This window comes from Sorex araneus, chromosome 11 (genome assembly GCF_027595985.1).
Source record: "Sorex araneus isolate mSorAra2 chromosome 11, mSorAra2.pri, whole genome shotgun sequence".
Lineage (NCBI taxonomy): Eukaryota > Metazoa > Chordata > Mammalia > Eulipotyphla > Soricidae > Sorex > Sorex araneus.
In genome coordinates, this window is record NC_073312.1 from 16,406,779 (window position 1) to 16,432,714 (window position 25,936).

The 25,936-nt window shown below is 38.6% G+C and overlaps 1 protein-coding gene across 1 annotated transcript in view; it reads right to left on the reverse strand.

Moving 5' to 3' along the window:
- Positions 1 to 731: 731 nt before the first annotated feature.
- Positions 732 to 25,936, reverse strand: part of SMC3 (structural maintenance of chromosomes 3) — a 35,234-nt gene continuing 10,029 nt past the window's right edge. The window contains exons 7-29 of the mRNA XM_055119439.1: positions 25,706 to 25,784; positions 24,669 to 24,786; positions 22,238 to 22,413; positions 21,706 to 21,786; positions 21,251 to 21,415; positions 20,503 to 20,624; positions 18,594 to 18,807; positions 16,293 to 16,396; positions 15,997 to 16,096; positions 15,456 to 15,616; positions 14,555 to 14,696; positions 12,275 to 12,425; positions 8,818 to 8,970; positions 8,173 to 8,324; positions 6,938 to 7,096; positions 5,897 to 6,004; positions 5,283 to 5,391; positions 4,835 to 5,082; positions 4,540 to 4,752; positions 3,670 to 3,861; positions 3,340 to 3,517; positions 2,394 to 2,500; positions 732 to 1,153 (exon numbers count right to left, since the gene is read on the reverse strand). Coding sequence (XP_054975414.1) covers positions 1,082 to 1,153; positions 2,394 to 2,500; positions 3,340 to 3,517; positions 3,670 to 3,861; positions 4,540 to 4,752; positions 4,835 to 5,082; positions 5,283 to 5,391; positions 5,897 to 6,004; positions 6,938 to 7,096; positions 8,173 to 8,324; positions 8,818 to 8,970; positions 12,275 to 12,425; positions 14,555 to 14,696; positions 15,456 to 15,616; positions 15,997 to 16,096; positions 16,293 to 16,396; positions 18,594 to 18,807; positions 20,503 to 20,624; positions 21,251 to 21,415; positions 21,706 to 21,786; positions 22,238 to 22,413; positions 24,669 to 24,786; positions 25,706 to 25,784 — 3,304 coding nt within the window. The 3' untranslated portion in view covers positions 732 to 1,081. The remainder of the gene's footprint in view (positions 1,154 to 2,393; positions 2,501 to 3,339; positions 3,518 to 3,669; positions 3,862 to 4,539; positions 4,753 to 4,834; positions 5,083 to 5,282; positions 5,392 to 5,896; positions 6,005 to 6,937; positions 7,097 to 8,172; positions 8,325 to 8,817; positions 8,971 to 12,274; positions 12,426 to 14,554; positions 14,697 to 15,455; positions 15,617 to 15,996; positions 16,097 to 16,292; positions 16,397 to 18,593; positions 18,808 to 20,502; positions 20,625 to 21,250; positions 21,416 to 21,705; positions 21,787 to 22,237; positions 22,414 to 24,668; positions 24,787 to 25,705; positions 25,785 to 25,936) is intronic.

Sequence of the window (25,936 nt, forward strand, 5' to 3'; positions counted from 1 at the left end):
TACTCCTGGTTTAGTGCTCAGGGATCACTACTGGTGGTGCTGTGGGGGAATCATATGAGATGCTGGGGATTGAACCTGGGTCAATCACATGCAAGCCAAGTGCCTAACCAGCTGTACAACCTCTTCAACTCCAAACTGGGAGTTTAAAACCTAAAAGTCATTAATTACAGGAAGAACTTTGTAACCAGCAATATCCAGGAACCCACCTGTAAGATTTTGATTCACCCGATTTAGGAAAGACCTTTTATAAAAAAAAAAAAAAATCTCCCCACAGATTAAGTATATAGACTAGCTTGAGAACCGCTGATGAAATCAGTAAGAAATATAGAGCCAGAACGGTAATACAAGGGTTTAGGTTCTTGCCTGCTGGCTGATCCTGGTTCCATCCCAGATACTGCATATGGTCCTTTGACCACTACTTAGAGTGATTTCAAAGCATAGAGCCATGAATAAGCCCTAAGCATTGCCTGGTGTGGGTTAAGGGACAGAGAAATAGTATAGTGGGTAAGGTGTGTGCTTACATATGGCTGACCTGGTTTGATCTACAGTTAGGAGTGGACCCAGAGTACCACTGGGGTGGCCCAAACCAACCCTGACTATCATCTCTGCCTCCTACCCACCTAGAAAAAGGGAAACTAGAATATAAAACCGTATTTTAAAATATTTTTGATGAAGGCAGATCTTTTCATAGGCAAGACAAGATATTTAAGAAAATTTCCCCCAATATATTAAGAAGTCAAATAAAAATTAGTCATTCAATTATTTAATTGTAGTTATAAAAAGAGGCGATATAATTGACAAAATAATTAGGAAAGACCATTTTTAGCAAGTTCAAAAGATTTAAAATAGGAGGACACTTTACAAAAAGTTGCGTGTGAAATAAAATTCTTAAACTATAAGTAGAAATGTAACATTACAGAGTATCTTATAAAATACAAGACAAATACAAAAGGGCTGTGTATGCTCTAAGTCTGATATCTAATAACAACGACCAGATAGTTAAGTATAAATTTACAGTTTCTGGGTATGAGAATCATCTTATTATATACATCTTCAAAACCAGTGCGCAATAATTTTCCAATTAACCATGAGTGGTATCATCTTCGACAAAGTCTTTGGCCATCTCTGCTGTGATCACATCAATATGACTGACCTGAAAAACAAAAATATTAAAAGCAAAATTGGTTACATCATAAAACAAACTCAGTGCTCCCACCACTTAAAGTAACATTTAAAATAAGGAGCTACTACCTATAATTTTTATATAGCAATTCAAATTGAGTCTAGAAGATAACCAACTCTTCATAATGGCTTGTTCGAGATGAATTTAGTATTCTACATTTTAAGCCCCCAGCAGCCGCTTGCTTCCATAATCCAAAACCGCCACCATACCCCCGGTCCTGACTCCATTGTGTCAGGAGGGACCCTCACCAAGATATAATCTGCTGAAAATTGGGATATGCAGGTTTTGTGACTAAAATCTCCAGGCTTTCTAGGAGCTGGGATGAACTACTTCCCACCACCTCCCTGTACTTCCGGAAGCCTCCACACCTCAAAGCGGCCCCCAAATGAAAAGCTACTCCAGCCGTACCATCCCAATAAAATTACCAAATGCCCTGAACAAACACCATGACCTCTTAGCATCTGTACTGCAAACCGTAATGCACAAACAGAAAAGGAGAGAGCAAGAAGGAAAGTGCTTCCCATATAAGGAGGCTTGGGTGTGGGGGTGGGGTGTTGGGAGGATGGTAGTAGGAAAACAGGGGACACTGGTGATGGGAAATGTACACTGGTGGAGGGATGGATGCTGGATCACTGTAAGACTGAAACCCAATTATGAACAGCTCTGTAATGGTCTATCTCATGAATATTCAATTTAAAAATAGTAACAACAATAATAAAAGTAATGTGGAGTTCATGCCCAATTCAATCAGCTTAATCAACGGCTGAATAAATAGCAGTACTTCTACATTTAAAAAAATATTCTGCATTTTCTGGATCAGAGCAATATTACAGCAGGTAGGGTGTTTGCCTTGCACACAACAATCAGGTTCAATCCCCGGCATCTCATATGGTCCCCAAGCACTGCCAGGACTAATTCCTGAGTACAGAGCCAGGAGTAACCCCTGAGCATCACTGGTGTGACCCAAAAAAGCAAAATAAATAAACAAAACACCATGTGCATTTTAATTCTTTGAAGATAAAGTATATATGCCTAAATATTTGAATGCATTTTTGTCTGATTCTTATTTTGCTATTTAAAAGAATCTTAGGCTGAATATACCAGAAAAGCTGTGTGGTCCGGCCAATATATATGAATGTAAGTAACTAATAAGATTGTATATGTGGAATTAAACAAATGTAGACTAACAAATGCTTAACAAAAAAGTTACCTTATTTCTGAACTTTACACCATAGAATTTGTCAGCTGATTCTAGCAGTTCAGGCCTAAAGGTTGTAGTAATAAACTGAGCATGTACAGCAAGTTCCATTATCATATCTGTAAAAGAAATAAGTACATCAATGAAACCCTCTTCTCAACTGAAAATTTATAAAGCAATGATCTTTACTAAAATTCAAAAAGTATGACTTATTTTTCACACATGTATCTGTAAAGATAACCAACTTGATTTCTTAAATTAGATGTATCTTCAAGCCCCCACTACCTGAAAAACTACAGAATATAAAGCAGCAGCAAATTCTAATAGCAACAGAAGTTACATCAGAGCAAGTAAGTTTATTCACAGAAAACAAAAACATTACTCTCCACCCTCTACCTTTCCAAACACATTTTGAGCCTAATAAAAAAAATTTTAATTTAAATTAGTAAAATGGGGGAAGGGTATCAGGTGTCACGCAACTTCCCACCATGCCCAGGAACCCAGCGGTTCCCCACAGCAGTATCTGATTCAGCAAAGCTAATGAAGTCTGACGATTAAAAGCTTGAAGACAGAGTGCCACCAAAGCTACATGGCCAGTGGTGCTGGGATAGTGTGGGGATAAACTCAGGGTCTGGCACAGGCACCAATTAAGCTACGGCCCCCACCTCAGATAGCTCTGGAAAAGACCCTTTACACATTGAGAAAAGGCAAGGCTTAAAATGGAAGACTGCACAAAATTTAACTGGAGAAGAATTTTCAACTGACACAAAGAATTACATCTCTTTCTTACAGAAATAAACTACATTAAACTTAAGAGAACCTGCTAAGAGAGAACACGCACATATGTCAAATCCCATCTCCAGCCTGATCCCCTGTGTATCTCAGACAGTAAGAATCTCTGTGGCAGGCCACGAGTGAGCGGGCACTGCAGGCACGCCCAGAGATGCCACCAGAGTACCTGACACGGCTTTTCGATGCTGAGCATCCAGGGCTTGGTCAATTTCATCAAACAAGTAAAAAGGAGCCGGGTCACATTTCTGAATGGCAAATATCAGAGCAAGAGCGACCAAGGATTTCTGTCCACCAGAAAGCTGCTGCATTTCTCTCATTTCACCTTGTTTTCCAGTAAATGACACCTGAGGGAACACAGGAGTTAGTATCATAAAGGAGTAGAACCACCATCACTGATTATGGTGCATCAACCATGCAGCAATTCAGAGACGTAGAATATTCAACAAACTCTACTGTGGTAATGCTCGGAAAGAAACTAGAAGCAAAGGCATTTTACCCTGATTCCAACTCCAGTGAACTGGTCAACTGATGGGACGCTGCTCTGCGACCCGGAGCCCCTCTCACTTTCGCCGCTCCCTTCTCCTTCATCCTGAGACTGACTGCCCTCCACGTCTCCTTTCTTCATCACCAAAGTAGCTTTGCCTCCAGGCACTAGCTTCTGGAACACCTCACTGAAATTCTTGGATACCTTTGAAGAAATGAATGAATGAAAAAGGCAAACTGGATGTCACATCCCAACATAAATTCTGCTTACGTGGAACTATACATATTACTGCTGAAAATAAACATTTAAAAGTGATTTAAAGTGTTAAGAGCAACAGATTATATCCTCAGAGGAACTGTGTGAAACAAATAACAGTCAGTAGGTAAAAGTAGGTTGAAAACCATGGGTGTAAAATATGCTAGCTTCTGGGGACTGGAGAGGGTACACTGGGTAGGGCAATACTCTGCCATCCCAAATGGTCCCCCACAGCACTGCCAGGAATATTTCCTGAGTACAGAGCCAGGAGGAAACCCTAAGCATTGCTGGGTGTGGCCCAAAAACAAATTAGGGAGAAAAAAATACAAGTTACTGGACTAAGAGAGTGAAAGATATACTATGGTAACGGTTGTCTAACATACATCTGGTTTGATTCCTGAGCACATCATGGGCACTCCCGACAAGAGCCAGAGCAGCACCTGGCACTGCCCGTAATGATCCAAACCCAAACCCTCCAATTCTACTTATTATGTGTTGTAATCCTTGTGTTATACTTACTTTCGTGTTTTATATCCAGTGGGGGAGGAGAAAGCTTTAAATCTTTTATAAACTGATTCACCGCTGAAGCTTTTGCCCCAAGTGTAGTAACAACAAAGAGAAACAAACCTGTTTGAAAGTTAACTGAATAGCTTCATATTTTCGAAGTTCAAGCACATTCATCAGTTCCATGATTGATTTATATCCCCTATCCAACTCTTCTTGTCGTTTTATTAATTTTTCCTTCTGCTCAGAGAAATTTACAAACTGATCTAAAGCTTTTTTATTAACATGGCTGTATTTCTTCAATTCTGTGTTGCACTGTTCAAGTTTTCGAAACAACTACAAAGGGAAAAGATAGAAATAAATTCACACGTGGAAAAATTTGAGATGATATTTCAAATTTAAATTCCAGCAAATTTACCTGTTTGAGGCTTAATGTCTGGTATTTTTCAAATGCTTCCTGAGGAAGTGATCCAAGTTCTCGAATTTTCTTCATACACTCTTCTTTTTTCTTCAACAGCATGCCTTGTCGGTTGGTCATCTTTTCTAGTTCTTTAGTATCATGATTTATAGCATCCATGTGTTCTTTTTCCATGTTTTTCCAACGTTCCATACTCTTCTGAAGCTCCTTAATTCCAGCTTCTGTTTTATCAATGGAATTGTCCAAATCTGAAACAAAGAAGTGGGATGTTTACAAGTATGTGTTATTTAACCAAAGATTTTATTTTAGTGGTCAACTATCAAAACAGTTTCTTTTCAATGTTTGTTTTAATCTTTCTATGAAAATTAATTTTTAAAAATCAGAACAAAATGAGTATGTATGCGCTAAAATTTAATGCCAGAGGAATTTTTATAAAATGAAAACTCACCTTCTGACCTTGCCATAGTATCTTTTACTCTTTTATTAATAGCTTCAAGTTCGGAGGTTGTAGCAGTGAGAACAGTACCTCCTTCTGTCTCTCTCAGTTCGTTAAGTTCCTAGAACATAAAAAGGAAGCATTAAACTGTAAAGTATAAATTGTTACTTCCAAAATGTTACAAACTGTCAACAATTTTGACGTTATATTTCAAACAATATTTTGGTAGTCTTAATTTAACAATTTTGATGTTATATTAATACCAAAAATATATTATAAAAATACTTCAAAAGGGTATCACTGAAATGATACCATTACTATAAAATTTCTCAGCTCCAGACTTACTACTAAATTTACTGAATACCTAAAATAACCCAGGACAACCATATAGAATAGGCATTAACCACTACACTGTACTTAAGTGGAAACTGAGGCTTCAGCATATTAATTGACTTAACTCATAAAATAAACTAGGGAAGAAGAGGTAGAATTGTAACCCAGGGCAGATAACCAAACCATTGTCTTTCTATTCCCACAGCCAAGATCCTCAATAAAACATAAAAACTTTCTCATATGGAAACTTCCAAAAATTATGGTCATCAAAGAACATTCAAATAAGAATGTACCTGTTCTACTTGGTCCAATCGTTTTCTCAAATTTTCATTGAGGTAAGTCTCTACTCGAGTAATAATACCTTCTAATTTAATTCTTTCATTCAGCAACTGTCTATTTTCCTAGAAGAAAAAAAAATTGCTTGTTCACATAAGCAATCACATTTCAAAAAAATACTTCTAATCTGTTATATTATTTATATTCAAATAAACATAATAGGAGTTTTATAACTCACCAAACCTTGCATTTTATTTTTTCCCTCATCTCTTTAGAATTCCTGGCTTTTTTTCAATAAGGAAGGCTGCCAGAAGAATTTTTCTTTTTCTACTATTCATTTCTAGCACTTAGTATTGGTTTTTTACATTTTTTGCATTAAAACAAATGCTGGGTCTGGGAGATGTGTTCAAAGGTAAAATGAACATGCTTTGCATGGTGCACGCTTAAGTTGGATCCAGCACAGGGTAACCTGTGGCATCACCAGGAGTGACCTCTGAGCTGGGAGAGGCTACTTCCTCTACGTGAAATAGGGGTACTTGGAGGTTGGGGGTGGCCAATGCATTGTCAGGGGTCAATGTCAGGGAACCTCACATGTCAGACATACACTTTTCAGCCACACAGCAATGTTTGCTCAATCAGTTATCACTGTAACTAAAAACATGTGCCAGCACCGTTCCAGTAGGTGACCTCTGCTCAGCACTGAAGTGACCATCCCAGAAAACATATGTGCAAACACCACAACCGAATGAGTACAAACCCTTGGTGTGCACAGCCTGATGTTTATCTCCACAGCTAAAAGTGTGTATCAGTCAAGGGTGCGTGCAACCACCAGCTACAACATCGGTAATAATAATGAAAGAAAGGGGGAGAATGAAATATTCTTAATTTTCAATTTTTCTAAAAAGTGAACTCTACCACTTGAGCCATTTCCATTCCCTCACCACAGCTCACTTTAATAATATTTTCTCAACATCCTCATAGCTTTCTTTTATTAGTAAGAGAGACACTTTTCACCAGTTATTCACCAACAAAACTGCTTCTGTCTCAATTATACTTGCCTGCTGAAGTTGGCGAATTTCATCGTTCAGTGCATCTACTCTCTTCTGATCTTCTAGACTAAGCTGAGAAAGCAAATCTGTTCCTAGTTCTGCTTTCAATGATTCTCTGGTGGACTCCATAGCATGCAAACTTGCCTCCAAACTCTGTAAGCTACGTTGCTATAAAACAGATTGTGCGTTTATTAATAGTCACTGTATTACCTTTAATAGAGAAAAATTTAAAAAACTTGATAATAAAGTGAACTAAGTAACAGCAGTTAAAATACTAGGTTATCATTAAATATGCTAATTAAAAACGGCATAACAAGAAATTTATTGTAAGACTGAAAAGGATAGCTGCCAGACCGTTATGGTATAATTACGGCAAATTAAAAAAAATCAGTTGTTTTACTTCATTTATTCTAACAGCTTCTTGATCAAAACTTCAGTTTAGATCAATAATGCATTATTACTTACAATAGCAAAAGCAGCTTGCTTAAAATACGATCTAAGTAGTAAAACACCCTTCATATATAGGGTGTTTTTCCTAGAAGAACATTCATATATAGGGTGTTTTTCCTATAAGAACCTTCATATATAGGGTGTTTTACTACTTAGATCGTATTTTTATCATCCTTTTTATCATCTTTGTATCACCTTTTTATCATCCAAAAAGGGTACTATTTACTACTATCTGACAAAATAACTAAAACCTAGATAAATTGCTTATTTGTGTTCAAATGAAATCGGAAGTTCTGAATGCAGATTATGAAAGGAGGTTTTGGGTAAACTAGATGTGATACAGACGAGTGTTGACCAAAGTGGCTTATAGTGTACCAATACGGGTGCAGACAAACATAGCCTTGTACAACTGCAGAGTATTTTCTTTTTCCCTTTTCTTGTTCATTTTAGATTGGAGGGGGGGGTAAGGGGGCATGCTAAGTGATTTTTCTCCCCTAAAATTTAGTGTAAGAACCTCTGGTACAGACAGACACAGCCAAAAGTAAAGTTCTAAACAGAAAATGGAATATATGACATCCAGAAAGAACCATAAAGCTTATCTAGCCCAATTCTCTATAAGTAAGGAGCCGGAGAGAGTACAGCAGGTAAGGTGCTGACACGAACTCAGTCCCGGCACTGTGTATGTTCCCTCAAGTCCCATCATGTGGCCCCCACAAATAACCCAACCAAACAAAAAGATGCAAAAAATCCCATATAATTAAAACAAATCTCTAACAAAAGACATACTTACGAACCTTGGGCATAAAGGTTTTCTCGGATTGCTGCCTTTTCTCTTTAAGCATCTTCATTTCCGATAATATGCTATCTCGAGATGCTTTAAATTTCCTTTGCTGTGTTTCTATTTGCTGCATTTGATTCATCAATTGATCAATTTCATTATTAATCCATATACAAGGCTAAGGAAAACGCTCTCCAAGTGCTAAATATATCCTATGTTCTAAATTTTTCAATTCTTAAAAGCTGTAAACACTTTACTTGCCATTTCACTTTCAAAATAACATTATTTTTGCTAATAACTATATGTCCACCTTGCCCCCTCTCCCCCGTTCTTAAAAAAAACTCTTAAGTTAAATAAAACAACTTTATATACCATTCAACATTTCTTTCAACAAATAAAGAGTTCTCTGACCAATTCTTCTGAGTTCCCACTACAGTTTTCAATTTTAGCATTCCTTAGTCATTTTATCCAGTAAATTCACTGGTATTATTTAAGAGAATCTTTCTGCAGTCAGAGAGACAGTATGTGCCCCTGTGCTTAAATAAGTCTAAGTGAGATATATGGAATCCCCCCCCCACTGTATATTTGTGAAACACCTAAATAAAATATTACATATTCCAAGACAAATACAGTTTGTGACACACAAGGCAAAAAAAGATATTTTCAATATTTCTGCGCAGATTTTCGTTGAGCTTTGCTTCAAGCTCACCAAGTTCCTCTTCTGCTTTTCTAACATCTTTCTGTAATTCAAGCCTGGATTTCCTTGTGTCATAGTAACCTCCAGTTAGAGCACCCCGATGACTAACTTGATCACCTAAAAAACGTAATTCCATGTTAATGAATTTATTCAACAATAAACTGACTTAAAATAAAACTGGTCTAAAAGATTTATCTAGTCAATGAGAATTTCAAAAAGTAAAGAATCTAAGTCATTAGAGCCGGAGAGATAGTACACTGCAGACACGGTTGGGTCCCCAGTATTCCATATGGTCCCCCCAGTCTGCCAGGAATAACCTGAGTGCAAAGCCAGGAGTAAGTCATGAGCACTAATGGGTGAGGCCCCAACACTAAACAAAAGATTCTAAGCCATTCTGCTTGCCAACATTACAATATGCACTTAAACCTATTTAGAAAGTGAATGTCTGTCAGGAAAAAAGGGCTGTAAAACTAATGGTGACATGTCAACAAGACACAGCACTTAGCTTGAATTCACCATTTAGGAATATGTGAGCATTAAAAACAAAACCAAAAAACAATATAACAATATGGTAACACAATGACCTAAGGGAAAAACAACTGCATCAATCACTACAGCACTTAGAAAATAATAAAAGGAGAAAGTTCTTCATACTAGATGAGTTACAACTAATAAATACAGGAGTAATATTTATCACTGTGAAACTCCCAATAGTGAGCCAAAGGTCAGTAAGTTATTGGGAGGGGATGGAGAGATAGTATAGCAGATAAGAGTGCTTGCCTACATGTAGCTGACCCAAATTCGATCCTTGGCACCCGACATGGTCCCTGAGAACCACTAGAAGTAATTCCTGAGTGTAGCACCAAGAATACCCCCTGAGCATCATTAGGCATGACCCCAAAACAAAAACAAAAGCTGTTGGAGATTAAAGAATTTAAGGCATTTACTGTGTATGTCCACCATAGAGGATCCTGGTTCAATCTCCAATATCACTTTTGTTCTGAGCACTGAGCAGAATAGCCCGAGCACTACTGTGTACAGATTCTCAAAGCCCCTCTCCCAAATTTAAAAACAAAAAAGTAAAATTACTAATTAAAAAATGCTGGTAAGCACTGTTTACAATAGCCAGAATCTGGAAAAAACCCGAATGCCCCAGAATGGATGACTGGTTGAGGAAACTTTGGTACATCTATACAATGGAATACTATGCAGCTGTTAGAAAAAAGGAGGTCAAGAATTTTGTAGTTAAGTGGATGGGCATGAAAAGTTTCATGCTGAGTGAAATGAGTCAGAAAGAGAGAGACAGACATAGAAAGATTGCACTCATCTATGGTATATAGAATAACAGAGTGGGAGACTAACACCCAAGAACTGTAGAAATAAGTACCAGGAGGTTGACTCCATGGCTTCGAGGCTGGCCTCACGTTCCGGGGAAAGGGCAACTCAGAGAAGCGATCACCAACTACATTGTAGTCGAAGGCCATGTGGGGGAAGGGAGTTGCGGGCTGAATGAGGGCTAGAGACTGAGCACAGTGGCCACTCAACACCTTTATTGCAAACCACAACAGCTAATTAGAGAGAGAGAACAGAAGGGAATGCCCTGCCACAGTGGCAGGGTGGGGTGGGGGGGAGATGGGATTGGGGAGGGTGGGAGGGACGCTGGGTTTACGGGTGGTGGAGAATGGGCACTGGTGAAGGGATGGGTTCCCGAACTTTGTATGAGGGAAGTATAAGCACAAAAGTGTATAAATCTGTAACTGTACCCTCACGGTGATTCTCTAATTAAAAATAAATAAATTTAAAAATAAAAATAATAATAAAAAGAAATGCTGGTGAACCTGCTATTAAAGCATTCTTAGAGACTATCACATATTCCTTTACAAAGAAGAAAGGTTACTTCTTTTTTTTTTTTAAACACAGTCCACGGGATTTTTATTCATATTCCATATTTCTAACATACTAATATGTAACATTCAAATAAGCAAATACATAAAACTAAACATTTAGTCAGATTAACTATACAAATATGCTGTCATTAATTTTTTTATCATGCCAATTTCACAGCTGTCAATGAATAGTAGAAACTTTCCCAATCTTTCAATACCTGCTTCCATATGATTGCTTTCATTTTTAATGACTTTCAAGGGATACACATAATTTTTAATCAAAATCTACTGTAGAAATAAAGGTTACTTCTACAACGGAAAGAGCTGCTAGTAGTGAAATGCAGTACTACAGTGGAATTTTTAAAGAAATGTATCAGGCTGGGAAGGTAGCTAGGAGAGTATGTTTGCATGCAGGAGCCCAGCAATAGATTCCAAGCATTACACAGGCCCCAGAGTGATGAGTTAGGAGTAGCCCTCAAGTACCTAGCATGCACACCCCCTCATCCTCAAGTTCACATCATTCATGGTAAGACTGTTGAACCCGAATCCAAGGATGTGGAAGTAATTAAGACAAACTAGAAAACAGGACACAGTCTAAAGAAAATCCATTTTCTGCAGATGGGAGGGGACAGCTCTACATGAAAAGAATCTCAAGACAATATAACGCATACACCCTGATAAAAAGAATACCTTGGGGCAAATGAAAAATTTGAAATGTACGTTCTTTTCACATGATACAGTACGATTAATTTCTTAGGCTGACATAATAACGATACTGTAGTTATAAAGGAATGATCTTGATTCTTGGAAATACATGCTTAATAAATGTCTACAGTAAGGGGTCATGATTTTCACAATTTGCTGACAGTTCAAAACAACTAAAAAAAAAAAAGGGTGCAGGGTCAGGGAGATATATGCATGCATGGAGGCCCAGCATTGATTCTTGGCACTGCATGCTCCCTTGAATACCAATGCTGGGAGTGAGCAATGGATTATTTCCTTTCATGAACAAAGGAATAAATATGAGGGCAGGTGAACTGGGACTAGACTCACTGAACAGCCAAGCAGAATGCTTGCCTGCAAGCAGCCAACCCACTTTGTTCCTGGCACCCCATAGGTCCCCAGAGCCGCACCAGGAATGATTTCCTGTGTGCAGAGCCAGAAATAAGCCCTCAGAAATGATAGGGAGCAGCCCAAAAACAAAAGACAAATTACTATGTAGTATTTGGACTGTGATGACCATGCCAATATAGTTGGTTTCTTTTGTGATCCAAAGTATTTTAGGCATTTGAAAACATTCTAAGAAAGGGTCCACCAGTTTCACTAGAGGCAAAGGAGTCCCTGGTGCAAAAAGGGTTATGAATTCTTAGTAAACCCAATTGTTTTAATAAACAACATCGGCTATAAAGTGTGGACCCCCTTTGGACTCTAAACTTTCAAACAAGTTAAAAAATATAAACACCAAACTTGAATTTTCAAATACATCAAACCTAACTTGGAACTGTTTATTCAAGCTAAAAATGACTACTACGTACCTTCCAGAGTAATGCAATCCATAGTGAAAGCACGGGCCAGCTGGGTTGAAACTTCCATGCTACGGCAAATAAGTGTTTTACCAAACACATGTTTGAAAGCTTTGTCAAATCTGGGATTGTACCTCAATTTACTTATCATAGGAATAGCATCCTAAAAATAAATGAACATTCTGTCAGCAAAGATATCATACATAAATTATAAATTATACCTTTGTGAAAGACAAATACCTTTACATTTTAATACAGTTAGGTTATTTTTTTTTTTCTTTTTTGGCTCACACCCAGCAAAGCACAGGGGTTACTCCTGGCTCATGCACTCAGGAATTACTCCTGATGGTGCTTGGGGGACCATACGGGATGCTGGGTATTGAACTCGGGTCGGCTCCGTGCAACTCCCTAACCACTGTGCATCGCTCCAGCCCCTTAATACAGTTGGGTTTTAATTCTTTTTTTTTAATCCCCGTGAGATAGTTACAAAGCTTCCATGTTTAAGTCACACCAATGATGAAGCACCCATCCCTTCACCTGTGTACATTCTCCACCACCAATGTCCCAAGTATCACCCCCTCCCAACCCTTCCCAGTTGAAAAGATCACTGTAATGAAATATCCAGGTAATCATCCAGATTTTCCAACAGTAAAAGCACAGTGGCAAAAAAATTTTTAAACAGTAGGTCTAGAGCTGGAATTCTTATGTGTTCATATCCTAGTCCTCCCATTTATAAGACAAGCCCATGACAGTTGCTTAACTCTACGGTCAGTTACTTCCTCCATATACTAATATGAATACTATCTTCCATGATACAATTAGGATAGCATTTGTCACATGAAAGGGTATTTATAAATTTCTTCAAAATATATTACCACAATTTAGATATTCAGGAAAACATTTTTGACTAAAATTTATATTACTTTGGGGGCTGGACCAATAACACAGCTGGCAGGGCGTTTGCCTTGCATGCAGCCGACCCAGGTTCAATTCCCAGCACCCCACATGGTCCCTGGAGCACCGCCAGGAGTTATTCCTAAGTGTAGAACCAGGAGTTAACCCCTGTGCATTGCCGAGTGTGACCCAAAAAGCAATAAATAAATAAATAAATTACACTACATTTTTCTTGTCTAAAATGGTTATGATGGTCTTTTAAACTTGGGAAATGTGTTACATTCAGAAAAATGCAAAAAAAAAATTAAACTTGAATTAATAATGCCAACGAAAGAACACCAAAATAACCTCAGGAAGGATTAATAAAGAGAACACTGCCACCTCCATTAAGTCATGATTGCCCCTTTCTTAAATCACATAAAGGCTACTTTCTGGTTACCTGCTGAAGTTAACAAATTTGGGGAAGGGGGGGTGAGGGGGATAGAATGGGATAAGAGGGGTGCTCTGCACTCAGGAATAATTACTGGCAGGCTCGAGGGAATATGTAGTGATGTGGTGTGGGTGTGGTACCCACGTGCAAGGCAAGTGTCCTACCTGTGGTACTATCGCTCAGGCCCCAGAAGGATACAATTTTTGAGTTTTATGCTTACCACTTTCATGAATTCTTTCTAGTTCTAAGTTCATATGTAAAGAGAGTCACACTATTGCATGCATTTTTGAGACTTTTTTCCTTTCCCAAAATCCTAAAGTAATTTGTGATTTTTAAGTCAAGAAAAGAGCTTAAGTCTGAGGTTTGAGCGTATAACTTTGCGTGCAAAGTTCAAGGCCCAGGTTCAATCCCTCGAGCCATATGGTGCCCCAGCACCAATGGCAGTGACCCTTGAGCAAAGCCAGGAATGACCCCCCCCCCCCCGCCCCCAGAACTGCAATGTGTGCTCCAACAACCTCCTTCCAAAAAATCTCAAAACCATTATATTGTACATCAAAAGTATAGACACAAAACTTTATAACATTTACTTCAAATCAGTCCCTCAAAAATTATTCTAACCTGAATTTTTACCATCTCAAAGTATTCTGTTCTTATTATGTATTTCAATATTTAGCACATTAAGAAAGTATCTCAGGGACTGGAGTAATAGCACAGTGGGTAGGGCGTCTATCTTGCACGCGGCTGACCGGGTTCGATTCCCAGCATCCCATATGGTCCCCTGAGCACTGCCAGGGGTAATTCCTGAGTGCATAGCCAGGAGTAACCCCTGTGCATCGCCGGGTGTGACCCCCCCACAAAAAAAAAAGTATCTCACAAACCCAACTGTGAATCCAACTCTGCACTAAAGAGGAGTAAGCTAAACTTGAGAACAATGATCTAGGAGAGAAAGAAAGACTTGAACCACTCACATTGGTTTCAGGATAGGCTGTATCCCTCACATCTAACTTGTTAAGAGGCAAAAAAGTGACCTCTCCAGGAAGATTCATTTTATTAAACTCCATCAAAATCTTCGTGCTGACTTCATCTGAATCAACAATATGATAAAATAACCTACAAAGAAACAGAATAAGACACATCTTTATTGCTGCACTTTAAACATCTATTAAGAAAGTTAGGTGCCATAAATGTTAAAGCAAACCACTCATACTTTTTCTATAAAACCTAATTTGCACTGGAGGATAAGAGATGACCACCTAGGAAAATTTAATGAGTTATGAGAAAGCCCAAAAAGGGACAAAGTTCTAACTTCTATAACTAGAAACAATACTCAGCATTTCCAGGCTTAGACAGTAAGTAACCTAGGCCAGGGAGTGAGCTGGAAGCGCTAGAGTATGTAACCGGGACGCTCAGGTGTGAGTTCAACTTATACACAGGGCCTCTGGCCCACTCTTGGGTTGTCCCTAGGCACCTCTTACAGGTGGCTCACAGCACCACTGATCTTGAGTCACACAGCATAACCAGGCCTGCCTGAGCAGTGAGTTGTCCAGCTCACATAAGTATATAAGGAATGGCCCCACAGCTCCCTGAGCACTTCTTGGGAGAGTGCCCCCAAATTAAAGGCACTAATTTTTAAGCAGCTGAGGATAAAAAAATAAGAGAGAACACACTGTCATCAAATTACAAAAAGTTGTTTCAGTTGACTATTCCCTCTTTCCTTTAAAAATATCTCTCTCTCTCTCCTCTCCCCTCTCTCTCTCTCTCTCTCTCTCTCTCTCTCTCTCTCTCTCTCTCACACACACACACACACACACACACCACATACACACACACACACACACACACTCAAAATATAATGCAAACAAAACTCACCTGTTTCCAGCAGTGACTTCCACACATGTGTAGAAAGCAGGCTCACATTCAAAGTTGTTCATCACAATGCCATGATAGCCATTTTGAACATGCTGGTTTATTCCTTTTCGACGAAAGTGGTCTAATACCTTGTTTATGCTGTCTATTCCATTTAAAATAGCCTATTAAATTGTTTGTAAAATATAAAGACTTATCATCACAGTGGTATAGCTCATTTACTCTTTAATATTAATATATGCCATGAATTAAGTACCTTTCCAAAGAATTAACCCTTAAAACATACCAACTACATACAAGTTTATTATTATGGGTTATATACTATGACACAGCCTAAAAATTGGCATTTTTATCTGAAAATAAAAAGTGCTATTGTTAATAGCATTGATGGTAATAAGGTTTAACAATACCCATGTCATATTTACAGCAAGTGATCTGAAGACTCAGTGCCTATTAAGTGAAACCAATCACCTATAGCTTGAAAGCTAATTCTTGTGTGATAATAGCTGATTACAAATATGATGCGATAAAAGATTATGCCTACCTTTCCTGTTGCCGCTCTCAGAAGTTGCTGTTTCTTTTCAAGATCTTCTCTTTTAGCAGCAAGAGCCTGCTGTTCTGCATTCTCTTCTCTCCACAAGTAACTATTAGTAAAAAATTACATTATCTTGGATTTTAAAGCAGTAAAGTAAGACTATGCACTAAGATACATTATTTAGAGTAAGACAACTGAAAGCAATCTGAGTAAACCATTAAGCAGCCAGTAGTATTAATTTTTAAAAAAAAGTTAAACACTATTTTAATCTTTTTTAAAAGAAGATTAGTTTAACCTATACTAACTTTCTTTCACTCTGTAATTCATCTTTCTTGTTTTTCACTTCATAGTATTTTCTGTCCAGTTCTTCTACTCGTGCTTTGACTTCATTAAGATCCTGATCCAGTTTCTATAGAAATAAAAATAATGCAAATTTAAAATCCAGTTTCATGCGAACAAATCCATCGTGACAGAAAGCAGATCAGCTGCTGCCCTGAGATGGGACATGGAGGCAACAAAAGGATAGAAACTGCCAAAAGGCACAGGAAACATTTAGGCTGATTCAATCTTAATTTTGGTGATGATCTCACTGTTTTTAAAATCTGTTCTGGTTTTTTGGGCCACACCTGGCACTGCTCAGGGGACCATATGGGATGTGAAGGATCCAACCAGGTTTGGCCACGTGCAAGGTCACCTGCCTAATTCAATTTTTAAAACTGTCTTTAGCTAGGGCCCGAAGTAATAGTGTAACAGGTAAGACACTTGCCTTCCACATGGTCGACCAGATTTAATCCTGGGCATCCCATGTGGTCCCCTAAGCACTGCCAGGAGTGATTCCTGAGTACAGAGCCAGGAGTGAGCTCTGAGCATCACAACAAAAACAACAGAAAAACTGTCTTTAGCCAAAAAGCATTCATAATTATTTTTTAAAAAGGGGCAGTGATGGGAAGTCCCAGGTTATTCCCAGGATGTTAAGCACAGTGACATTTGACCTGATATTGTATACTTAGAGCCACCAGGGCCACACCCACTGAATCGGCGGATAAGATCATACCATGCCAGAACCACACTCAAGATGTATCCCAATTCTGAAATGAATTACTATTGGAAGCCTTGGGATGTGGCTCAGTGATATAGAAGGTGCTAACTGGCCATCAACGACCAATCAGTGGCACTGCCACTCTACTCCCTGACACCAAAACAGGCATGCAAGCTCCCAGGTACACATATGTGAACACTACAGGCAAGCGTTCAACCCCTTGTTGCTGCAAAAAGGAAAAACATTAGGCAACTCTAAATTTTTCAGTGCTATTTGAGCCACTGCTAAAAAAGCAAATTGATTTGTTCACTGATTATCAAAAGCTTACTCTGTCACTGTCACTGTCATCCCATTGCTCATCAATTTGCTTGAGCAGGCACCAGTAACATCTCCATTGTGAGACTTGTTGCTACTGTTTCTGGCATATCGAATTATGCCATGGACAGCTTGCCAGGCTCTGCTGTGCAGGAGAGATACTCTCGGTAGCTTGCTGGGCTCTCTGAGAGGGTAGGAAGGATCGAACCCGGGTCGGCTGCGTGCAAGGCAAATGTCTTACCTGCTGTGCTATCACTCCAGCCCAAAAGTTTACTCTATCAAAGAAAAACATTTATATATTCTCAAAACTGCAGTGAATAATTTTTATATTCCCTGAACACAAGTGTACAAGAGATTCAGGATTACACTGAAAAGCTAAAGACTATTCCGTGCTAATTTACAATTAGCTAATTTACAATTAGCTTTGTAAAACCATCTGTTTTGAATATAAAGCAATTTCATTTTCAAAGTTCCAAAGGTGCCACTGAAAGTTAAGAAAAAAATTCAAGACTGAGAAAAAAATGAAAACTCCTTTGAAAAATATTAAATTATTTCAAAAAGGGGATCTGCCAGGGTTGGAGGGTAGTACAGGAGCTTGTGTTGCATGTAGCTGACCCAGGTTTGATCCCCACATCCCATATGGTTGCCCTAAACTCACCAGGAATGATACCAAGTGCAGAACCAGGAGTAAGCCTGATGTAACTCCAAAACAAAACAACCATCAGAAGAGGTACAATCCTCTGATGTTGGCATTTCGACGATCTCAAGACAAAACATGCTTTAACTTCAAGAAAGAACTTATCGCTATCAGCCAATCTCCAAAGAACTGACTACCTGAACTAACCTATATTTTTCATTCCCTCCACAGAATGTCACAAATGTTAAAAAAGGAAGCATCCAAAGACTGGTGGTGAGAAATGTGGTAAGGGGAAGAGAAGTGATCTGTATGTCTGAGAAGAAGTATATAGGAAAACTCTGGACTTTACTCTCAATTTTGTGAACCCCACACTGCCCTTTAAAAGCCTACAGAAGTAGGTCCGTATATGCTTAATACAAAACACTTAAGATGTAATATACCTACACACACAGGGGCTAGAGCAATAGGAGAGCACACGGCTAATCAGGGTTCGATCCCCACCCAGAACCCCATACAATTCCCAGGAAAAATCCCTAAGCAAGAGGCTGGAGTAAGTCGAGTATTCCTGAGTGTGGTTCATGCCCAAGTCCCATATATAAGAAATTAAGTCCTTACATTATATTGTTCCAGATTTTTCTCTTTATTTGCTTCAGTGTCCTCCAAATCCTTATGTATAGCTGCAATTTGTCTTTTCTTGTCATTAATAGCCTGATCCAAAGACTTCAATTCCTTTTTAATCCACTTATCCCTTTCTTCTTTTGAAGTAAACTGGCTTCCTCGACCTTGTTTTGCATAAAGATCTGTTCTTTCCTGAGTAGCTTGGGCCAATCTATATCACAAAGGAAGATCAAAATGAAGAGCAAATAGCCATGATTACTGCAATCAATACAATGGTGGGTTATAAAATTCTGTAAGAAAACAAAGTAAAGGCATTCCTTAACTGAACAGAGTACCCTGAACTGGTTTGCTGTAATATTAATTTAGCTTTGTAAGAATACAGTGCAAGTCAGGTAAAATAGCCCATATCCTAAGGATTTCAGACAAACACAACAGGTCTTGAATAGCCAGCATACCTAGATAGTTCTAATACCAATCTCAAATTTTCAAAAATGCTTCAATTACCTTTCTCTATACATTGTCAAACTCATATGATAATATACTATTATGGTTTGATAATACTCTATTAATGTGAAAAGGCAAGAGAAAAATTTTACAACATAGTTAAATATTAAATCCCAGACTACAACAATGATCCTATAAAACAAGAGATACATTTTTTAAATGAGCAGATGATAATGATAAATGCCATAAACACAGTAACACTGTCTCATGAAATTATCAAGTGCTGGCAAGTTCCAATGTACAGAGAAATATTGTGTACATGCTAAAATAGCAATGAGGTCGAGAGAGGTAGTACAGCGTAGCTTGTCTTAAATGTGGCCAATCCAGGTTTGATCCCTGACATCCCATATGGTCCCCCGAGCACCACTAGGATTAATTCCTGAGTGCAGAGCCACTCCTGAGTAACACTGGGGATAGCCCCAAATCCAAAATAAATTAAGAATTAATATACAAGTTTTACAGAGCCCTATAGCATCTACCTGGTACCCAGATTTTTTATCACCTGGTAGTCTCAGTTTGTCGATTTTTTTTTTTTTGGCTTTTTGGGTCACACCCGTCGAAGCACAGGGGTTACTCCTGGCTCATGAACTCAGGAATTACTCCTGGCAGTGCTCGGGGGACCATATGGGATGCTGGGAATCAAACCCAGGTTGGCCTCGTGCAAGGCAAAAGCCCTACTCACTGTGCTATCACTCCAGCCCCTCAGGCTGTCAAATTTTCAGTGAAAATGATATGGCTCTCCAAAAGGTATTTGCTGAGTAGATAAAAATGTAGGTAAAATGCATATGGGCAACAGAAGTTGCTTAACATCGTCTTTTACTTTGAAACAGGTAAACTTCTGCACTTACTGTACCTTTTATTCTTTAATAAAAAATATTTATTTATTAACTTTGGCTTTGTGCCACACTCAGGAGCTAATCCTGGCAGTGCTTTAGGTACCATATGTGGTAACAGAGATCAAACTGGGTTTGGCCCCATGTAAGGCAAGCACTCCAGTATTACCTTTCTTTTCTACAGGGGCTGTATTCAAAGGCTGGTGAGAAGACAGGAGACTGCTTTGGGAGATAGTGTATCTTGTGGTATTTGGGGTCTAACAGGGAGTGCTGCAGGCAGTGCTCAGGACCCAGGCCGATGACATATCCCTGATCTCTCACTGTGTCTTCTTTGTCTTCTTAATTCATACTATTGAGGATTTACAGAACAGTGTTTCTCAACCTTTTTCTGATCATGCCTATGGTCTTAATGGTTGCTAGTCACTCAACAACGTAAATTGTAATTACATATACAATGTTCACCTGTGGCCCTCTTGGAACATCATGAGGACCCATAGTGGGTCACAGGCCTGCTGACTGAAATAGACTACTAAATGGAACTATGTAGAAAGTGTGAAAATTTTTCAAACCTAGCAATTCCTCGCTCTTCTTTTTCTTTCACACTGTTAAATTTAGGTTCTGTTTCTGCCAGCTCTTTCTGTTTTTCTTCTATCTTTTCAAGCAGCTTCTGCCTCTCTTTCAACAGGCGTTTCTGTAAATAAAGCAAGGTAAGTGAAAATGCGATCTGCTTAACTGACAAAAACGGCATTAATTTTTTTTTTTTGTAAAAAAAATTTTAGGGGCCAGAAAGATAGTGCAGAGGGCCGGTGCTTGCTTTGGCCACGCCCACACCCGCATTCCATCTCCAGCATCCCATAAGGTTACCCAAGTACCATCAGGAGTAATTCCTGAGCGCAGAGACAGGCCTTGAGCATCACCAGGTATGGCTCAAATTAAAAAACAAAAACAAAAACAAACAAACAAACTGAATTCACAACACAAAAACCAATTTTGTGCACAGTTCTGGGGATTAGAAGCAGGGTTAGAGGAATGCAAGGCAAGCACCTTAACCCTTCTACTGCCTCTAGGCCACACAGAGTGTAAACTGATGCATTAAATCCTTTACAAAAACTCACAAGGGAATAACTCAAAAGCCTGCACAGGGCCCCCGTGTGATCCATGGCACCACATGGCTTAAACCCTGATGGGCCCCGGCACTGCTAGCGAGGAAACACCCTGCCACTACCCCCCAAAATAGTTCAAACTTACACCCTTGTGACAGAACTGTCTTCAGCAGTTCTATCTTGAATAATTGTCACTGTTAGTATTTTAACTTACCCTTTGTTCACTGTTGCCTGCCAATTCATCTTGTAAATCCTTGGCCTTAAGCTCTAATTTAGTCCTCTGCTTAATTTGTTCTTGTCTTTCAGCGCTAAGCTGCTCTTTTTCTTCTTTCATAGCTGAAATTTTTGTTTTTAGTTCTCTAACTTGGCGTTCAATATCCTATTCAAGGAGTGAAAAAGAAAGAAATCAGTCAGGCAGCCTGAGGTACAGAAGCAGAATTCTACAGCTGTTCGTTTTGTCTTGGTCTTATGTTTTCAATAATATTCTTTTTTAATACTCAGTTCCAGTGACACCCTGCTTGGAGTAGACCATTGCATAATTCTGCTACAAAATGGCTTACTGAGGTTAAAGTGTCAACCTAAACTCCAGTAATAATTGATACAGTTGATAACTATATTTGAATAGTTGATATAGTTGACATTCAATAAACGAATAGTTGACAACATTACCTCCATTTTATCTCTTGCATCCTGCTGGGCGTCTCTTAATTGTCTGGATTTTTCTCCACTAGTCTCTCGCTTAGCAGACAGCTGAAAAAAGAAACAAGCTATGATTAATAACTCATTTTGCATTTAATATCCATTAATATTTATGAAAGGTTTTTAATATTTGTTAAAAGTTAAATTTTACAAAACAATTCTAATGATTTAAATTTAAAAAGTCTTTTAGTTTTATGCAACATCAAAACCAAATTTTTATATAAAATGTTAGTATCATTAACTATGAAATAGGAAACTTATAGGCGGCTTTTCTCCCATCCTGGTCTGTCTAGCGCCACCATGTTTCTATCACTGATACAACTGTAGGAAAACATGAATCTAGGCACTGTCATCAAAGCAAAGTTGTTAATTCATTAAGGCCTTTGACTTCTTAGATTCTATTTAAAAAGCATTGAACACCATTCAAAATATAAATATAGCATGAGCTTAACATTCACAAAAAATTAATATAAACTTAAGTGGCAAAGGTAAGTTATTTTACCTCATCAAGTTTAGCACGAGTCTCATTCAGTTCCTGATTGTAAATGGTGTATTCCAGGGCTCGTCTCATTTTATCCCACTTTTGATACTGAGCTAGTTCTTCCTTTTCTTCCTCTAAGGTATGTAATCTCTCTTCAATATATTTTAACAACTCATTAATTTTTTCCCGTTTGCCCTCTTTAAGAAAAAAAAATGGAAGGGATGGAGTTGAATATAATTTTTATATCATAAAATCACTTTAAATATAACACAGAGTTGAACTTAATTGTAAAAACTATAGTATTTTTTTTTTTTTTTTTGCTTTTTGGGTCACACCCGGCGATGCACAGGGGTTGCTCCTGGCTCTGCACTCAGGAATTACCCCTGGCGGTGCTCAGGGTACCATATGGGATGCTGGGAATCGAACCCGGGTCGGCCACATGCAAGGCAAACGCCCTACCCACTGTGCTATTGCTCCAGCCCCTATAGTATTCTTTTTTTTTTTTTAAAAAAAGACATTATTTCTTTGGGGGCCTGATTTCTGATTTGCCTTGCACTGGCCAAGCCATATTCCATCCCTGGCATCCCAGATGGACCCACAGGAATCATCTCTGAGCACAGAGCCAGGAACAAGTCCTGAACATCGCTGGATATGGCCCAAAAGTCAAAAATAAATAAGTAAAAACATTATTTCTTTGATATCATGTGGTACCCAAATCTAAGCTACTAATAATATGCTTACTTATGAAAGCATGAAAACACACACAGTAACATTGATTACTTTATTACATACAGAATTGAGAAGATAATGGAGTGTATGCCTTGCACCTGCCCCTAATGTCTCACCACATGTCATCCTGGTGACTCTGAGCAACACTGAGACAAGGACACAACTTTCAGTCCTATACCACATAGTGGGAAAATGTTTTTCTTAAAAAATAATAACAAATTATGGGGCAGAGCAATAGTACAGTGGATAAGGCCTTTGTCTTGCACATGGTCAACCCGGTTTGATCCCCAATACTCCGTAAGGTCCCCCAAGGACTAATTTGTGAGTGCAAGGCATTGCCAAGTGTAGCCCTAAATCAAAACTGAACAAACTGTATGTGTGTATACACAAACACATATATACATATTATGTACATGTATTTAAAATAGATGTTCTAAGGTCTTCCATTTCAACTTCTTTTAAAAGTCTGTGCCCAAGGCGGGAGGGGAGAGGGTGATGGAAGGGAAACGGGGTACACTGGTGCTAGGGAATGTAGATGGATGTTAGAGCACTGTATGACTGAAACTTAATCATGAACAGCTTTGAAAGGATCTCACAGAGATCCAATTTAAAAATAAAAATCTTAAAATAAATAAGTAAAAGTCTTGCCTTCCCACATTAAAAAAAAGTCCTGGGGCTGGAGCGATAGCACAGCGGGTAGGGCGTTTGCCTTGCACGTGGCCGACCCAGGTTCGATTCCCAGCATCCCATACGGTCCCCTGAGCACCGCCAGGAGTAATTCCTGAGTGCAGAGCCAGGAGTAGCCCCTGTGCATCGCCAGGTGTGACCCAAAAAGCAAATAAATAAATAAATAAATAAAGGTCCTATCAACCATACACTTTCGTTCATTCTCAATTTTTATACTACCACCACCTGCCACATATCGAATGCTTATCACATTTCAGTCAGAGTGCAATTTTGTGCCTCTACTTGTAACACAAACTATGATAAAAAGACCTTACAGATGGGGAAGCTCTAGAACAGAGATCACATCTGAAGTCACAATGGTAGCTAATTATCAAAATTTTGAAAGCAGGACTTAATCTGAGCCATAACTGAACACATTTGAAAAGTAACGTAAGGGTTCTGTAAAAGATTCTAAGACTCAATGTCAACTGATATTCCAATGAGTAATTTTAAGGAATGCATCCAAACTTTTTATCTTCATTTGCTATCAGTAATGATGAGGTGCCTCGAAAGGCACAGAGCAGGTGACATACAAAAGAACTATTACCTGAGGCTGCAGCTCTTCTTTCAAATCACTGTCACTGAACCACTGTCATCCCATGTCATCCCACTGCTCATCAATTTGCTCGAGCGGGCACCAGTAACATCTCCATCATGAGACTTGTTACTGTTTTTGGCATATCATATACGCCACGAGTAGCTTACCAGGCTCTGCCGTGCAGGCGAGATACTCTTGGTAGCTTGCCGGGTTCTCCAAGAGAGGCGGAGGAATCAAACCCGGGTCGGCTGTGTGCAAGGGAAACGCCCTACCCGATGTGCTATAGCTCCAGCCCTTTCAAATCAGTTATCCGAAATCTCAAACCTTAAAGAGCCTTAAACTAATTTTCTCACCATTGAGTACATAGGCACTAACACATGATATACACAATACACAACTTCTTTCCACTATGACACAATGAAAAATAACTTATAACAAAAAAAAGCAGAATGACATTACCTGTCTCCTTCATTAGAGAGATGCTTTCTTCCTTTCGTTCATCATATACTCGAGTACCAGCTACTTCTCTTAATAGCTTTAGTCTCTGTGAATCTGGTGCTGTTGCCATCTGGTTGATCTAAAATGTTTTGACAAATTAACACATAACTCCAGACTACTCTTTAAGAAATCTCTCTCTCTTTTGATTTTCCTTTGATCCTCTCCAAGAGGTCTGGGTGGCCCCTGTGATTACATCAGCTAGAGATTAGGAGGCTACGCCAGGGATTGAACCCAGGGCCTTGTACATGCCAGGAATTTGCTCTAGCCCTTTGAGCTATTTTCTGGCTTTAAGAACTCTTACCTTAAAAGACTATTCAATGCTAACTTTTTAGCAGAGCACGAACTCATTAATTTCTATTCCATATGCCTCTATTTTTCTTTTAAGAAATTTACGAAGAACTAAAATAAAAATCCAATGGGCAAAAGTGATAGTGCAGCAGGTAGGGAATTTACCTAGTATGTGGCCAATCACCAAATACTAAATTTCCAACATGTATTTTAAAAAACATACAGTATAAAATTAAGTGGGATTCTGAAGTCGCCCCGCAGCCCCCACCCCCGGCACACACAAAAAAATGTTAGTACACTGCAGGGTAAGTTCTAAAGTAATTCTCTTAAGGGTTTATATGAGGAAACAGAACAATCTACTAAAATCCATCAAAAAATGTATGTAAGGGATGTATGTAGTACGGTGGTAAACTTTCTTCTGATAATATAAACATTTAACTATGACATGTTTGAGTAAAGAATATTACTTCTGGAAATTATTTTCAAATGTGATTTCTTTAGATGTTATAATATGCAAATATTTCTACAATTTGGTCTTCCTAACCTCCAGAAAGCAAAACTCCTTCCCAGTACAAACACGTCATTTAAAAAGCCCACCTTGCAAGTATGAGGCCATGAGTGATCGCTTCGTGTGATAAGTATAGTTCAGATATCTATGTCTGAGACCCTCAGGAAACAAAATCCATCCAAAAGAAGATAATTGTTTTTACCTTTCCTTGTTTAACAATATAATAAGGATTGCTTCGAGAAAAACCAGCACTCTCGAGGAGGTTCATCACATCATTTTTCCTGTAGACATTGAAAAAATTTTAAATCCAACAATCAAACTACAAGCCAAAAGACTAACGCCTAGTAAGCAACATGATAGAGCAAAAAATGGTTATTAAAACATGTATCAAACTCAAATTTTCTTATTCTTTATGTTTTCTAAATTTTTTAGT